The sequence below is a fragment of the Cervus elaphus genome, chromosome 30, assembly GCF_910594005.1.
Source record: "Cervus elaphus chromosome 30, mCerEla1.1, whole genome shotgun sequence".
In the NCBI taxonomy this organism is placed as follows: Eukaryota; Metazoa; Chordata; class Mammalia; order Artiodactyla; family Cervidae; genus Cervus; species Cervus elaphus.
The window spans coordinates 2,438,758-2,454,918 of NC_057844.1; the positions used below are offsets into that span (position 1 = coordinate 2,438,758).

At 39.4% G+C, this 16,161-nt stretch overlaps 1 protein-coding gene and 1 non-coding gene across 2 annotated transcripts; both read left to right on the forward strand.

Annotated features, from left to right (window-relative positions):
- The first annotated feature begins 8,142 nt into the window (after positions 1–8,142).
- On the forward strand, positions 8,143–12,868 carry PCDH20 (protocadherin 20). Its single transcript, XM_043892405.1, has 2 exons — positions 8,143–8,885; positions 9,920–12,868. The coding sequence occupies exons 1-2, from the start codon at positions 8,754–8,756 to the stop codon at positions 12,641–12,643; spliced, it is 2,856 nt and encodes a 951-aa protein (XP_043748340.1). The 5' UTR covers positions 8,143–8,753; the 3' UTR covers positions 12,644–12,868.
- Positions 12,869–15,507: 2,639 nt separating this feature from the next.
- Positions 15,508–15,652, forward strand: LOC122687169. Its single transcript, XR_006339063.1, has one exon. It is a non-coding gene; the product is annotated as a U4 spliceosomal RNA (small nuclear RNA).
- Positions 15,653–16,161: the final 509 nt, after the last annotated feature.

A 16,161-nucleotide genomic window follows, 5' to 3' on the forward strand; every position in this document is an offset into this window, starting at 1 on the left:
AACACAAAAATATAAGTCTAGAACCTTCTATGTTGTTTCTGCCATCATTCTGTGTCTGGTAATTTGTAAGGAATATATTGTTTGCTTGCCAAAACCTATTGGAGGAGAAATATAAAGGTGGTTCAAGATTTGTAATATTTTTTGCTTAATGGTATGTGATAAGTGAAAACCTGCCCTTTTGCAAAAAACGTCACTGCTGCTTCAATTATGGTACTAAGGAGATTAATTGTAGCCTTTGTTATAACACCTCGGAGAACCTTGGCATTGATGTTGATTCAAAAGACCCATATCTAGTCTTACAAGAGCTTCTTGTAGTTATGACATACATATGTGGAGATGGCACCTGGAATCAATCTTGATCCAGAAATCCCACAGAAATGCTAAAATATTCACACAGGTATCAAGGGTACCCGAGATTTCTCAGCTTTATGACTAGTGGATGTTGTGTGTAAAATGTCTTTTATGATGATTACTAAATAGTTTAATAACCTCTAGCAGGACTTTAGTAGACTCAGGGCTTTTGAAAAAGAGATTTTGGAATATGGAAGTAGAACTAACTGTGTTTTAATGCTTCTTTCCCCCCAATAAAGCATATCATATACATGCACATTTAGAATGAGGAAAATTGCTTCCACAGAAAATATATGTCATGCTTATGATGCATTTAGGGAATTCTTAATCATTTTATTTAGAGGCTTCCCAGGTGGTGCAGTGGTAAAGAATCTGTTTGCCATTGCAGGGGACACAGGAGACGTGGGTTTGATCCCTGGGTGGGGAAGTTCCCCTGGAGAAGCAAATGGCAACCCACTCCAGAATTTTTGCCTGGAGAACCCCACGGACAGAGGAGCCTGCTGGGCTATAGTCCATGGGGTCGCAAAGAGTTTAACATGACTGAAACAGCTAAGTATGAGTAGAATAAAAAGTGCTTCTCAAGTGAGCTTCTCAATTTCTAGCATTCTTTCTTATTCTGTCTATGTAAGTGTTAAATTGCTCAAAGTCTAAATTATGGGTAATAAAAATATTATTCCAGTCATTTTTAACTTATTTGCATTTCTTTGAGTTATTTTAAATCCTAAAAGATCATATAAATATTTAAAATAAAGTTGGTAATGCAATTTTGTTACTAAAAGCCAGTTACTGTTAGTGGTGGTCTACTTAAATCTAGTTAATGAAGAAGTTATTTATCCATAAAAAGGAGCAATACACAAAGAAAACTATAATTATTATTATTGATTCTATATAAAGTTGATACCAACTTGATCAGGTTTAAGTATTATGTATGATTAAGAATGGGTAGGCCTTTAAGATGTTTATAATTTTTTTTTCTCAAGCAACACACTATTTTCACTAAATAAATGTTTTGCTGCCATATAATTCCAAACCATTAATGAAAGTTTATTTACAAAATTTTTCTTTTCTTGATAGTCTAAATAAGGAAATAAAAAATATTTGTTATTTCATAAATTGGACTTATATACATTTTTATTGAAGTTCATAATTATGCAATTTTTTCACAAGTTTTGTATTTTGGGAGTGATTCTGTGGCTGTCAGATTCTGCCCATTGTTGATAACATTCACATATTCAACATACAACATACATGCTTATCTTAGTGAATATTAGATTAACACCAATACACAGAAGGATTTGTGAAATTAAAATAAAGTACCAAATTTTCCTTATTTAATTCTAACTTGGCTTAATTCCTCGCTATGTAACCTGAAGCAACCTACTACCCTCTGAGAATTTCAGATTTCTTCTCTTAAAAATGGGATTATTAACTTTCAGTTTTCTTGTGAAGATTAGAGATAATGCTCACCATGCACCTGCAAAACTTAGGTGCTCAATGATTGGTACCTGTCAGCAGTAAATGAAATTGAGGTCAGCAACTGTACCTTCTTTCTACAAAGATACCCAGGGGGAAGCTAGTGGTCGTAGGGATACTACTGTGAACATGTTGACTTTTTACATCATTGACAGAGACTTTGATTAACCCTACAACACTAATTCAGTGTATGCCAAGATCAGAACAGTCATGCAGTTTTTAGCAATCCCACCTTAAATTCAAAGACTCAGATAAAAAAGAGATTTTCGAAAGCCAGGCAAAAGATCCATCAATCGGTGTAAAATATTATAGGAGGACAAGTTTTCATTAAGCTTCTTCCAATGTAACACTTCAATCTGTGAGAGTGAAGAAAAGGTACCTGAAGGATATAGGAAACAGGATCAGTGTCCTAAAATGAAATTTCAAATGATTTTTCTCCTTCAATAGATTTGTTTTGTCCCTGACCTAATTTCTATGCTAATTTATAGAGCTTAAAATTGCTTCATTCTCAGCAAAGCCCATACTTCTCCCTTCTTTCAACTCTCCCAGGGGCTGACTCTAGGGAACAAGGCTAGATGATACATACACATCATCAATAAACTGCATTTGGTTAACTGTTCATTATTCAGCAACTGCTGATCCACTTTGTGGATTTTGCATGCCCTTCATTTAGTCTTCTCCTCAATCCTGCTACCTTTCTTTTGATGATTTCACTGCTCATTATCACCTCCACCAGAAGCGAGAAGGAAGAATGTGAAATTTAAATGAATCGAAAATGACTTTGAAATTTATTTTAAGGATAAGGAGAGAAAGTTGAAAATGTGATCTAAAATTAGGCCTGGAGTTTTCTGATGACTTCATCCAGCTATACTTATCCTTTTTAAAGTGCTGCTAATGGAGTTCTGGAAATAAAAAGACAGTTCAATTCTACTACATTCCTTCCTCTTGGAAAGCAGGGAAAAAGAAGTGATATGTGAAATCTATTTATACAAAGTTTTCTAAAACAAAAAGGAAAGTAGTATTCAGAATGGACCAATGCTTAACAAAAGTCACATTTATAAGTTGCACAGTACAGTGGTAAATGTTTTAGAATACAATTTTGCATTACAGTAAATTAGCTTATGTGTGCCCTTTTCATACAAATAATGCAAGATAAATACATATTTATTTCTTAAGTATCCAGTTTTCTTAGCAGAAGAACCAATGTTTTTACTTTCTATTAGTCTTACAATTAATTTCTTAGTTGTGTAGGGAAAAACAATAGGATTTTTTCAAAGTTTGTTTTACTTGAACAATAATTTACTGAAATTAGGGATGATGACCATTTAGTCAGTAGGTCTTCGTCTGACTCTTGTGACTCCATGGACTGTAGCCCACTGGGCTTCTCTGTCCATTGAATTCTCCAGGCAAGAATACTGGATATGGGTTGCCATTTCCTTCTCCAGGGGATCTTCCCGACCCAGGAATCAAACCTGGGTCTCCTGCACTGCAGGCAGATTCTTTACCAACTGAGCTATGAGAGAAGCTATTATTATTTCTTTAAAAAGTTTGTGAATTTGTAAAATTAGTAAAATATAAAACAAAGTAACCAGTACTTATGGCAATGTTTAGTAATAGGGTTTGGGAAATAATAGATAATTTGAAAAAACAAAATGGTCTTTTACTAAGCTATCTTCTAATATTGGGGCGATAATCCTGAGGCCAAAATCTACTACTATTTTAAGAAATAGTGTTTTGAGGACTCTCATTAGCTAGGGACCATCTCTCTTGCTCTCAACTAATATGTAAAATGAGGGCTAACTAGGAGATTCATAAAGTTATTCAGACCCTCTCAAGTATACACATGCTTTCAAGTATACACATATACATCAGTAAAAAAAAAAAATCATAATATATGTTGTTTACAAGTTGTGAGATGATCTAAGCTAGCCAAACACTGAGAAGTCCGTGTCTGTGTGTATATGTGTGTGTGTGTGTGTGTGTGTGTGTGTGTGCGCTGTCGTGTCTGACTCTTTGCAACCCCATGCCAGGCTGCAACCCACCAGACTCCTCTGTCCGTGGAGTTTTTCCAGCCAAGAATACTGGAGTGGGTTGCCATTTCCAACTCCAGGGATCTTCCCAACCCAGTGACTGAACCTATATCTCTTGCATCTCCTACATTGGCTGGGAGATTCTTTACCACACCACCACCTGGGAAGCACATGTACGTGTTTACAAAACAATATTTGACTAAAGAGGTTTTTACTTCAAAAAGGTCTCAAATAGCAAATCTATGCCTACAATAGTGTTTTTCTCATTGTTGGTGAGTGATAAATACTTGTTGACTCTGCCCCAAGGATTGAACGCATGTTTCTTGCATTAGCAGGCAGATGATTTACTATTGAGCCACCAGGCAAGAATGCTGGAGTGAGTGAGCATGCCTTTCTCTAAGGTATCTTCCTGACCTGGAGATTGAACCCAGGTCTTCTGTATTGCAGGGAGATTCTTTACCATATATTTACAATGATTATACAATACATTTACATGTTATTAAATGTCCCATATATACTGTAATAATCACATTTATTACATATTGACATAAACATTATACATATATACAGCATATTTTAAGACATCTAAAGTGACTGCTAAAATCATGTATTAACAAGCAAAAAATAAAATAATCTTTTTTTTTCCTTTTTATTGAAATATAGTTAATTTACAATGTTGTGTTAGTTTCTGGTATAAGTGATTCGGTTACACACACACACATATATATATATTCTTTTGCATTTTTTTTCTATATTGATTTATTACAGGATTTGGATATAGTTCCCTGTCCTATATAATAGGACATTGTTGTTTGTCTATTCTCTACATAATAGTTTCCATCTGCTAGTCCCAAACACCCAAACCAACCACTCCCAGAACTCCCTACTCCTTGGCAACCCCGTCTGTCCTGTATGTCTGTGAGTCTGTTTCTGTTTGGTAAGTAAGTTCATTTCTGTTGCATTTTAGATTCCACATATAAGTGATATCATTTGGTATCTGTCTTTCTGACTTACTCCACTTAGCATAATAATCTTTAGGTCCATCCGTGTAGCTGCAAAGGACATAATTTCATTACTTTTTGTGGCTGAGTAATATTCCACATTTTCTTTATTCAGTCATCTGTCAATGAATATTTAGGTTGTTTCCTTGTCTTCACTGCTGTGAACAGAGCTGCTATAAATATAAGGGTGCTTGTGTCTTTTCAAATCATAGTTTGCCTGGATATATGCCCAAAAATAGGATTGTTGGATCATATAGCAACTCTGTTTTTAGTTTTTTGAAACCTCCATATAGTTCTTCACAGTAATTGTACCAATTTGGGTTCCCACCACAGTGGAAGTGGGTTCCATTTTCTTCATGCATATAATTTCTTATTTGTACATTTTTTCATAATGACCATCCTGAATAGTGTGAGTTGGTACCTCAATGTAGTCTTTATTTGCATAAAGTAGTCTTAAAATAAGGCCATATGCTTAATTTGTATTTATTTATAATCTTGAATCACCAGAATGTGGTTCAAAATAAGTTTAACTGTCTGTATATGCATTAATCACATGAAATGTTATGGATAGCATACTGTCATTTAAATACTTTAAATGATATAACAGAGTTAACTGAAAAATACAAACAAAAACTACCTGGAACACATAACACTTCACAATTTTAGAAGTTTTAAACTTGCAATAAATGAAAATTATTATTAACCTTCTGCATTATACTATAATAAAATAAAGATAAAACTAATCTATGTATCATTATGCAATTTCTATCAAAGACGTATATTCGGTAAGCTATTTCCCTCATACATGTGTATGTAGTGTGTATGGGTATTTTTATAGGAAATTGAAGCAGAGAGATCTGATGGCTTGCCTAAAGTCACATAGTAACTTCATAACAACCTAGAGAAGGGTATCCAAATCCCCTGGTTCAGCTCAGGGCCATCTATTTCATCAAGTTGTTTTCCTTGTCTATAGAAAAAATAAGCTTGGGAGGCTTATAATCTAGCTATTCTTCTAGGTTGATTTTTATAGAACACCTGGGAAGCAGGCCCAGAGCAAATGAGACATCTGAGAAGTTCATAAGTATTATTTTCAAGGGGTTAATAGCATAGAAGCTCTCTAAGTCATCCTTAGAAATATGTGACACCAGATGGCAGGTCACAGAGCTGGCTCATAAGGAGCAGGAGTTTGGGGACACTTTCACAGTGCCAACTAAGAAGATACAAGAGAAGAAAAAAAGGAATTTGTTCTTTTCTTTTTATTTCTAAGCTCATTTACAGTTTAAACCTGCATGAAATCTTAACTTAGATCTCCAAAGAGGAAAGATAATAAGTAGCTCAGTTAACAGTCTGGAATGTGTCATGTAAGATGCTACCCCAGATTGTGCTGGCCTTGATGATAAACTTCCATGCAGGAACTTTGCAATAACCACAGCAACTTAAAGCAAAGGAGGTTATTACTGTCCCAAACATTATCTCCAGAATGTTTAATTTTTGTGTTTTGACTTATAATTTATATGGTCATGCTTTATAAAAACAGTAGAGAAAATTATTGCTGATTGTAGTGTCCTTCTGGACAAAGGATAAATTAAAGAAAACAAATCCCAGATTTTCACCAAAATAGGTGAGTAATCTTAACCTGTTGCAGAGGGGATGAGCTGTAAGGGAATATGGTCTACCACTGTTGCTATCTGTACAGATGCAGAATTAATTCAGATTGTGTGTCTAAGCTGTATGTATCCTGACTATGGATGGATTGCCTAATTCTGGTCATGTGCCCCAAACTTTCAGAAGCTGTGAGCATTGTGTGAAGACATGAATTAAACACATTTCAGAAGCAGCTTTCTACTGATTTTTGAAGTTGGATATGTTTCAACTGCAGATCCCAAAGTAACTGTTTACCAGTCCTGTGGTAAAGGTTCAGTTGTGGGGCAGAACAAGAAGCTGAAGAAGCAAGGAGAGGCATCCTTCCCTGGATGTTTGTTTACCAGCTGTGTGATGGCCTTACACCTACATGCACATGTTCAAGTGTGTTTATCACTTCATCAGCATTAAAAAGTTCACTTCAAAGAGCTTAAAGGAGCTAATTTTATAAGCCAGATTTGTATCATAAGAAGTTTTGTTTGTGAACTCCATGTATAGCCATATTAGTGCAGTAAGAAGCTGTTGCACACACCAGGTTTCTGATGTAGTGTGGCATCAATATTTAGGACTTCCGTGTCTCTGGGATTAGTACAGATGAGGAGAAAATAGGAAGTTCCAGAAGCAAAACAATTAGCTCTGCTAAGCAATTTATATTCTATTCAGCATAGAGTAGAAGGAAAAAAAAAAATTAAAGTGGATCCTATGGAAAACATAGGATGTCAGATTTTTCTCCAACCCAACAGAAAGACTTTTCTATTCCAGGCTCAGTGGTTAGTTACTCAACTGGAGGGCTTCATGTTTAAGACAGTACAAGGGATATATGAAAACCTAGTGATGAATGGAAATGTCTACTCGGGGAAAGGCCAATGGTCTTTCCCATCAGGCACCCTGCAGATCAAAGAGTGTTTCACAGACTTAATACACTGTGGTTTCTCACCAGCCCTGATTTTATAAATTAGAATTTTGTCATATGTCTATTTAGTGCCAGGGTCAGAGGGGCTATTCAAGCATTTTGCACCACACTCCTCCAGTATTCCTTTCTCAGTAAGCATTCCAAGAAAAAAAAAAAAGTAATAACCTGAAAAGTAGCCTTGATTTCTAAAAAGCCTAGGCTTCAGTAAAGAAAAAGAAGAAAGATAGCGCCAAGTCGTGTCCGACTCTTGTGACGATCCTGTAGACTGTAGCCTAACAGGCTCCTCTGTCCACAGGATTCTCCAAGCAAGAATACTGGAGTGGGTTGCCATTTCCTTCTCTGGGGGATCTTCCCAACCTAGGAATCAAACCCAGATCTCCAGCATTGCAGGCAGGTTCTTTACCAACTGAGCTATGCGGGAAGCCCCAGGCTTCAGTAAGTGCCCTGCAAAAAAAAAGAAAAGAAAAGAAAAATCCACCTCTTTTCCTTAGAGAAATATGGTAAAATTGCTTGCAGGCAGAACCACTTGTGCTACCAGGCAATAGTTTCCACCCTCCCCTTTGGCTGTTTACCTTAACCAGAAGCCGCGACTCTCTTAAAGACCACAAGGCAGACACCCAGGGACGCTTGCGCCTACGACAAGGAAACTGGCAGAAGCCACCAACAGCGAAGCTTCAAAATTAAAGCATATTGAAATATTCACTGGGTTCCCATATTTGCTTCTCAGCTTAAGACCGCCTTACAAAGAGCTTGAAGTCCCTTCCCTCCGCAGAGAAAGTGGGGTTTCTTCCTCCTTGCCAACATTGCTGAATCCAAGTCTCCGATGAACTGGTTGCAAAGCTGGCATTTGGGGATCGCGCCTGTGGTTGCTGCGTAGCGCGGACTTGCTATTCCGATATAAATGCATACTTACTCTCCATTCGGATATGAATGCATGCTTATTTACTCTCTATGCTCTATTCGGATATAAATGCAGACTTATTTAATTAATCTAAATCTCCCTCTCACATTTTCAACCTGTGGACTTGGGACCTGACTGGTGCTGCGAGGAGAGAGGCCGGGGGCACGCGCCCGGAGCCGGGCCAGGTAGAGCCTAGCCTCGGTCTTCCGAGGCAAGTCCCCGCTCCGGCTCCTTAGGCCGGGTCTGGACGTGCCCACGTCCGGAGCAGGAAATCACAACCGTGCCACAACGCCCCCACGGCTTTCTGTCCTCCCGGAGCTGCTGGCCTTGATTGACAAGCCGGGGACTATTGGCTGAAGTTCCCCCCGCGATTTGCATGCCCAGAGAGGGAGTGTCCTCTGCCGCCCTCCTGCGCGAGCCAGCAGCCTGCAGCCTCCCGGGGAATGCGCGGCGGCAGGGATGCGTGCGCCTCGCGGGCCCGGGCAGTGAGCTGGAGTCGGGCGACCTGGCGCCCGAGCCCGGATATGGGGAGTCTCCGTTGTCCTAGCAGCAGCGCCAGCCACGGAAGCCTGCCGGTAAGGGTTGAGGTCCAGGAGTCCCGCGGCCCTGGCACGTTGCAGCACCGTGGTGCGGTTCCTACTCCTTGATGTTTTTCAAACCTTTTACCTTAGTCCAAACTTCCCGGGAAGGTTGAGGGGAGGGAAAGAGAGTTTGGGATGATGTCTCTTCATTTTAGCAAGGAATAGGCAAGTCCTTGGGTAATGAGAAGTTTCTGAAGGAGGAATGGAAGGAGACGAGGTAAAGGGGGTTAGGGTGTGCTCATACGGCTTTAAGATAGACGGGTTTCTGCGGCCGGCATCTGGCTTTAACTGTCTGCTGAAACTGACGAATTGTTTTTGCATTTCATTTTCCGCGTTTGCTTCTCTTTTCCTAGGGAGGGGGATTAGTGAGAGCTTATCATGGGGTGGAAATTCAGATCTTTTCGATTTGATTTTAGGTACGTGTTAAAACGAAGATCAATTCTTCAGACGTAAAGCGTTTATTTAGTGGATTAGGGAGCCCGAGGGGCTAGAGTTTCTATGTTTTCATCGTTGTTGTTGTTGTTGTTATCGGTCTCATAGCAAGGGATGTAAGACATTTCCCGTTCCTGGGACCTTAGCTGTAGAAACACTTCAGTGGGAAAAAATAGAGAGCCCACCTCTCGGCCCGCTCCACTACCAGCCCGCTCCCTCCCCGTGACCGGCCCTGGTGATCTCCCTTAGGGGCGGCGCGGTCCCGCCACCACGCTTCCCGGGGTGCGTGATGGTTTGCGATTCCGAAGGTTTGCCGAGTGAGGGTGATAGGGAACCGGCTAGAGCCGGGGTGGGGGTGCGGTGCGGAAAGTAAACAGAAAATAAGTTTTGGAGACAGCGTTGCCGCGCAGATCTCTCCCTTGCAGCAAGTTTCCTCTTAACCCTGTTTTGACTGGAGCCTTTGCCTTTGAGAACGGGGATGGAGCCGGAAGGAGCCCGGGGCACGTGTTCTGACTCCAGGCTCTGTGATTCCACGTGTGTGTAACAAGCTTTCTCTCCCCCCCGCCCCGCACCCCCCACCCCACCGCCCCATTCAGCATCTGCTTCTGTTTCTCCTCTTCGTGGGACCTTTCAGCTGCCTAGCGAGTCACAGCCGGGCCACGGAGATTCTGTACAGCCTGAACGAGGGGCTGCCGGCGGGGGTGCTCATCGGCAGCCTGGCAGAGGACCTGCGGCTGCTGCCCAGCGCCGGGGGGCAGGACCTGCAGTCTCAGCCTCCGCAGCACCGCGTCGCCGAGCGGAACCCTCCTCTCTCCTTCAGCCTGGCCTCCCAGGGGCTGAGCGGACAGTACGTGACCCTAGACAACCGCTCCGGAGAGCTGCACACTTCTGCCCAGGAGATCGACCGGGAAGCCTTGTGTCTTGAAGGAGGCGGAGGGACTGCCTGGGGGAGCAGCATTTCCATCTCCTCTTCGCCTTCTGCTGACTCTTGTCTTTTGCTTCTGGATGTCCTAGTCCTGCCTCAGGAATACTTTAGGTTTGTGAAGGTAAAAATCGCTATCCGGGACGTCAATGACAATGCCCCGCGGTTCCCTATTTCTCAAATATCAGTTTGGGTCCCAGAAAATGCACCTGTAAACACCCGGCTGGCCATAGAGCATCCTGCCGTGGACCCAGATATGGGCACTAACGGTGTTCAGACCTACCGCTTGCTGGACTACCATCGCATGTTCACCCTGGACGTGGAGGAGAATGAGAGCGGGGAGCGCACCCCCTACCTAATCGTCATGGGACAGCTGGACAGAGAGACCCAGGACCAGTATGTTAGCGTCATCATAGCTGAGGATGGTGGGTCTCCACCACTGCTAGGCAGTGCCACCCTCACCATTGGCATAACTGACGTTAATGACAACTGCCCACTCTTCACAGACTCACAAATCAACGTCACTGTGTATGGGAATGCTACTGTGGGCACAGCGATCGCAGCTGTTCAGGCTGTGGACAGAGACTTGGGAAACAATGCTCAGATCACCTACTCTTACAGTCAGAAAGTTCCGCAAGCATCCAAGGATTTATTCCATTTGCATGAAAACACCGGGGTCATTACACTTTTCAGTAAGATTGGAGGAAGTGTTCTGCAAACACACAAGCTCACCATCCTTGCTAATGGGCCAGGCTGCATCCCTGCTGTGATCACTGTCCTGGTGACTATTATCAAAGTCATTTTCAGGCCACCTGAAATCATCCCTCGTTATATAGCAAATGAGATAGATGGTATTATTTATCTGAAAGAATTGGAACCTGCTAACACTCCAATTGCATTCTTTACCATAAGAGATCCAGAAGGTAAATACAAGATGAACTGCCATCTGGATGGTGAAGGACCATTTAGGTTATTGCCCTACAAACCATACAGTAACGAGTATCTTCTAGAAACGACAAAACCTATGGATTACGAGCTACAGCAATTCTATGAAATAGCCATAGTAGCTTGGAACTCTGAGGGATTTCAAGTCAAAAAAATGATTAAAGTGCAACTTTTAGATGACAATGATAATGCTCCTGTTTTCCTTCAACCCTTGGTAGAACTAACCATTGAAGAAAATAATGCACCCAATGCCTTTTTGGCTAAGCTAGATGCTACAGATGCTGACAGTGGAGAGAGGGGCCAAGTTTCATATTTTCTGGGATCTGATGCTCCATCATATTTTTCCTTGGACAGTGTCACAGGAATTCTGACAGTTTCTACTCAGTTGGATCGAGAGGAGAAAGAAAAGTATAGATACACGGTCAGAGCTGTTGACTCTGGGAAGCCACCCCAAGAATCAGTAGCCACTGTGGTTATCACAGTGTTGGATAAAAATGACAACAGCCCTAGGTTCATCAACAAGGACTTCAGCTTCTTTGTGCCAGAAAATTTTCCAGGATACGGTGAAATTGGAGTAATTAGTGTCACAGACGCTGATACTGGGCAAAACGGATGGGTCGCTCTCTCCGTGGTGAACCAGAGTGATATTTTTGTCATAGACACTGGAAAGGGCATGCTAAGAGCCAAAGTCTCTTTGGACAGAGAGCAGCAAAGCTCCTATACTTTGTGGGTTGAAGCCATCGATGGGGGTGTGCCTCCCCTCTCCTCTACTGCAAAAATCACAATTCTCCTTCTAGACATTAACGACAACCCACCTCTCGTTTTATTTCCTCAGTCTAACATGTCTTACTTATTGGTGTTGCCTTCTACTCTCCCTGGCTCACTAGTTACAGAGGTCTACGCAGTTGACAAAGATACAGGCATGAATGCGGTCATAGCCTACAGCATCATAGGGAGAAGAGGGCCTAGGCCTGAATCCTTTAGAATTGACCCTAAAACTGGCAACATTACTTTGGAGGAGGCATTGCTGCAGACAGATTATGGACTCCATCGTTTACTGGTGAGAGTGAGTGATCATGGTTATCCAGAACCTCTCCATTCCACAGTCATGGTGAATCTATTTGTCAATGACACTGTCAGTAATGAGAGCTACATTGAGAATCTTTTAAGAAAGGAACCAGAAATTAGCATAGAGGAGAAAGAACCGCAGATTTCAATAGAACCAACTCATAGAAAAGCTGAATCTGTGTCTTGTATGCCCACCTTAGTGGCTCTATCTGTAATAAGCTTGAGTTCTATCACGTTCTTAACAGGGATGGGCATATATATCTGTTTAAGGAGAGAGAAGAAACACCATAGGGAGGATGACAATTTGGAAGTACAGACTCCATTAAAAGGAAGAATTGACTTGCATATGAGAGAGAGGAAACCAATGGCTATTTCTAATATTTGATTTTTTTGCTGTAGGATAGCAGAGATATTTCAGCTGACTTTGGGGATTTCTCACCACCAAAATAAGAATGTGGATGGCAGTTCCAATGAAGGACATCTAATTTATAACTTGTACTATATTGTAAATAGCAGTTTACAGGTTTTTAAATTCAAAATCAGAGGTTATAATATGTGTACAGACATTTTTAAATGAAATTGGTACTAACAGCTATGGAGCTGTTATTTAGAAAATCTTGGACATGATTTGCAGCTTTCATACACCAAGCAGATGATTGTTAAAACCTAGGAGTAAGGTGAGAAAATGTACATTGCATTTTTTGTCTAAAAATTCCTTTAACCACAAGAGGGCTTCAACTGCTCCTTTGCAGGGAACTATTTTAAGGTATTGTACATGACAGTTGTACATGAAATTAATGAAAAAGTCTATTTTAATTATATTGTTTTTAACATTAAACAAAGATGAAATTAAATGGGATTTCACCCTACTTAAATATATGATTAAAAAGAAAATAAATGCATTTGTAAACAGAATGTTTATCACCTCACAAATGCATCCTATATAATTTGAAAGAGAAGGCATCTTTAATTTGAAAAAGAAGTCATCTGTGAAGAAGCACAGTTCTTTTTTAGCAAGGATAAATATTTTGCCATGTGTTAAAGATCTGATGTGCTGAAGAATAATTCACTTTCTGTGTACTCTCGTGGCTTTCTATTTGCTTTACCACTGCATTTACTATTATTACAGGGAATTCTTTCTTACAGAAAATGTAACTAGAAGTTACATCCAAGAAAGCAAAGATATGTTTCAATCCTTAGTTATTTAATAGGTGTTTATGACATTTTGATGCTTTCACAACTCGTCAGTAGTACTTTATATTTGGGCTTTGTGTTAGAACTTATATGCTTAAATTCATGTGTTACATTAAAAAAAACATAAATCTTATTAAAATTATTCTAGAAGCTGGTGGACACTATCTGTTGTTTTAGCAGGGCCTTTTCTATGAAAGTTATACTTATCGTTTTGTTGTTGTTTAGGTTTGTTGGCTACCGTTTCTGGCTTCCTTTCTTTGGCTTTGGATTAGTTCCAAGAGTTTATTTGTAAGCCCAGCAGCAGACCTCTTTGATAATTTAGCTTTTACTGAATGCTTTGCAGTGAAGCAAGCTGGTTTATCAGTGATTAATCACCCTCACTTCATTGTGTGAGCTGGAAATTTTATTTTATATGAGAGCTATAGCAAAACTATCTGTGTAAACAAATAGTTTGTTAGCTTAAACTGGATCATTCTACTTTTTGGCATCATGTGTCTGTACTGTACCAAAAGTGTTTATATGTCTCAAATTAAAGGTATATATTTTCATAATTTTCTCATTTCTACTGTTTTGTATTTGAACATGGGTTTGTTGTTTTACTGAAGTGCCCATTAATGGCATTCATCTGCTTTTAAAGATAAATGTGAGTAAATTGTAAATATTATGTTATGCTAAAGTATACGTTATACTAATTTATTACTTAAATAAACATTGGGTAAATTATTAAACATATGTGAAGTTATAAACATATATATATGTGTATATGTGTGTGTGTGTGTGTGTGTGTGTGTATCATAGACAAAGACTATGGCTATGTACTTGATAGTTCATATGAAAATTTATAGCCATGCATGTGTACATGCATATTTATTTACTATGACTTAGAATCAATTATAAACACTCATTTTAATTGCAAATCCTCTATTAACTCAGTTATAAACTTCGATTTTAAAATAAAAACACATTGCAAAAAAAAATTGAATACAAAAACTTAAGATCTTTTGAATATGTATTAACTCATTTTCTTATTTTCAATTTGACAATTTAAATAAGTAAGATAATAAGATATGAAACAGTAGTTCTTGCTACAAAAGGGAAATATACTTTTATTGGAAATTCTTTTTGTTTGAGAGCCAACTGAGCTAAGAAACTAAGATCATTTAGCTCCCCAAACTTTTCATTCATAATTGATATAGCCCTCCAAACTTCATTTGTAATTAATACAGAGCAATGGAGGAAACTGTTCTCCACCAGTTATTTTTATATCTATTTCTCTTTTTTACAGGAAAGAACTACATGTGAAACAAGCAGCACCATTAAAAGAAAAAAAAAAAAAGCAGTCCTCCACATTTGCAATGATTTAATTATCAGTATAAATAGCAAAATACTTAATTCACTTCTGAATTTGAAGAGGTTCATGTGTTTGGGAATACAAATTTCATCTCTAGCATTAAAAAATGCCTTTAACACTAATAAAAGGACATATTTTGATAACTTCTTGTGCCAGGATTTCCTTTACAAAAACATCTCATCCACACTAAAAACATTTATAACAAGGGAAGTTAAAGTAAATTAAGCTCAAAGATAAAAACCCCTTTTTACTAACACCTTGTGCTAGAATGGTTGCCAAAATGTATGCTAATCATGTCAATGTTGCTAGTTGAGCTGGCACAAAAATAAATGTTCCATTCATTAAAAGCCCTAATATCCATTTAACAGTTTGAGGACCAGTGAGTCTTCTTTGCCCAATTTAATGAAGAAGAGATTTCTCTGATCTTTGCACTGCCAAGTCCATTCTTACACTACAGAGAAAATTGTTCATTAATTTGGATTGGGAAATTTAAAGCAACAAAGTAATTTCAGCTACAAGGGAGGAAACAATTTGCATTACTTAATTGTTTAGATGCCTTGACCCTATTTAAAAAAAAGAAAAAAGTTTTCTTGGCAGTTATGCTTCTATCAACGGTAGTTAAAAGGAAAAAGAAAAAAAATCCTTCTTTTAAAACAATGGTGTAGAATACATGTATTAAAAATAAAATCCAAAGCCTTTGTCTTAGCTTTGCGCAGTGGCAGTATCGAAGCCAATGAGGTTTATCCGAGGCGAGATTATTGCTAATTGAAAACTTTTCCCAAAGCCTTTGTCTTTTTGAGTGCTCTGCATGTGTCTTTATGTAGACACCAGGAATAATCTTGCCAATGAAGTAGCATCGCTGAAGCAATATTGTGGTGCCAAGTCATTTCAGTCACGTCCAACTCTGTGTGACCCCGTAGACTGTAGCCAAACTCCTCTGTCCATGGGACTTCTCAGGCATGACTACTGGATTGGATAGCCTGGTTCCTTCTCTAGGGGATATTCTCAACCTAGGGATGGAACCCATATCTCTCATGTCTCTTGCATTGGTAGGCATGTTCTTTACCACTAGCACCACCTGGGAAGCAATACTAGGGATGGTGCATAAAGTGGATTTGACTGCAATAATAACTGTCTTGAGGATTCTAATTTATACTCCTAGAACATCTCAATTGACAATTGCGAAAAGGGGAAAATACATCCCTTTCCTGAGCTTATGGAGACTCCAGTTCTAATCTATCTCAGCACAGAGAACTGGGGTGCTGACCTGTGGCAGAAAAAGAAGAAAGTAATGAAAGGACAGTGTCAAGCATATGAAGCTCTTCAACTCATTGGACAGTCTCAGTTCACAGATAAGG

Excerpts from the sequence above, each read along its gene's own strand:
- PCDH20 (XM_043892405.1), top strand. The coding sequence starts at position 8,754 with ATGCGCGGCGGCAGGGATGCGTGCGCCTCGCGGGCCCGGGCAGTGAGC. Across the intron at positions 8,886-9,919 it reads CCAGCCACGGAAGCCTGCCG|CATCTGCTTCTGTTTCTCCT; the intron begins GTAAGGGTTGAG and ends CGCCCCATTCAG.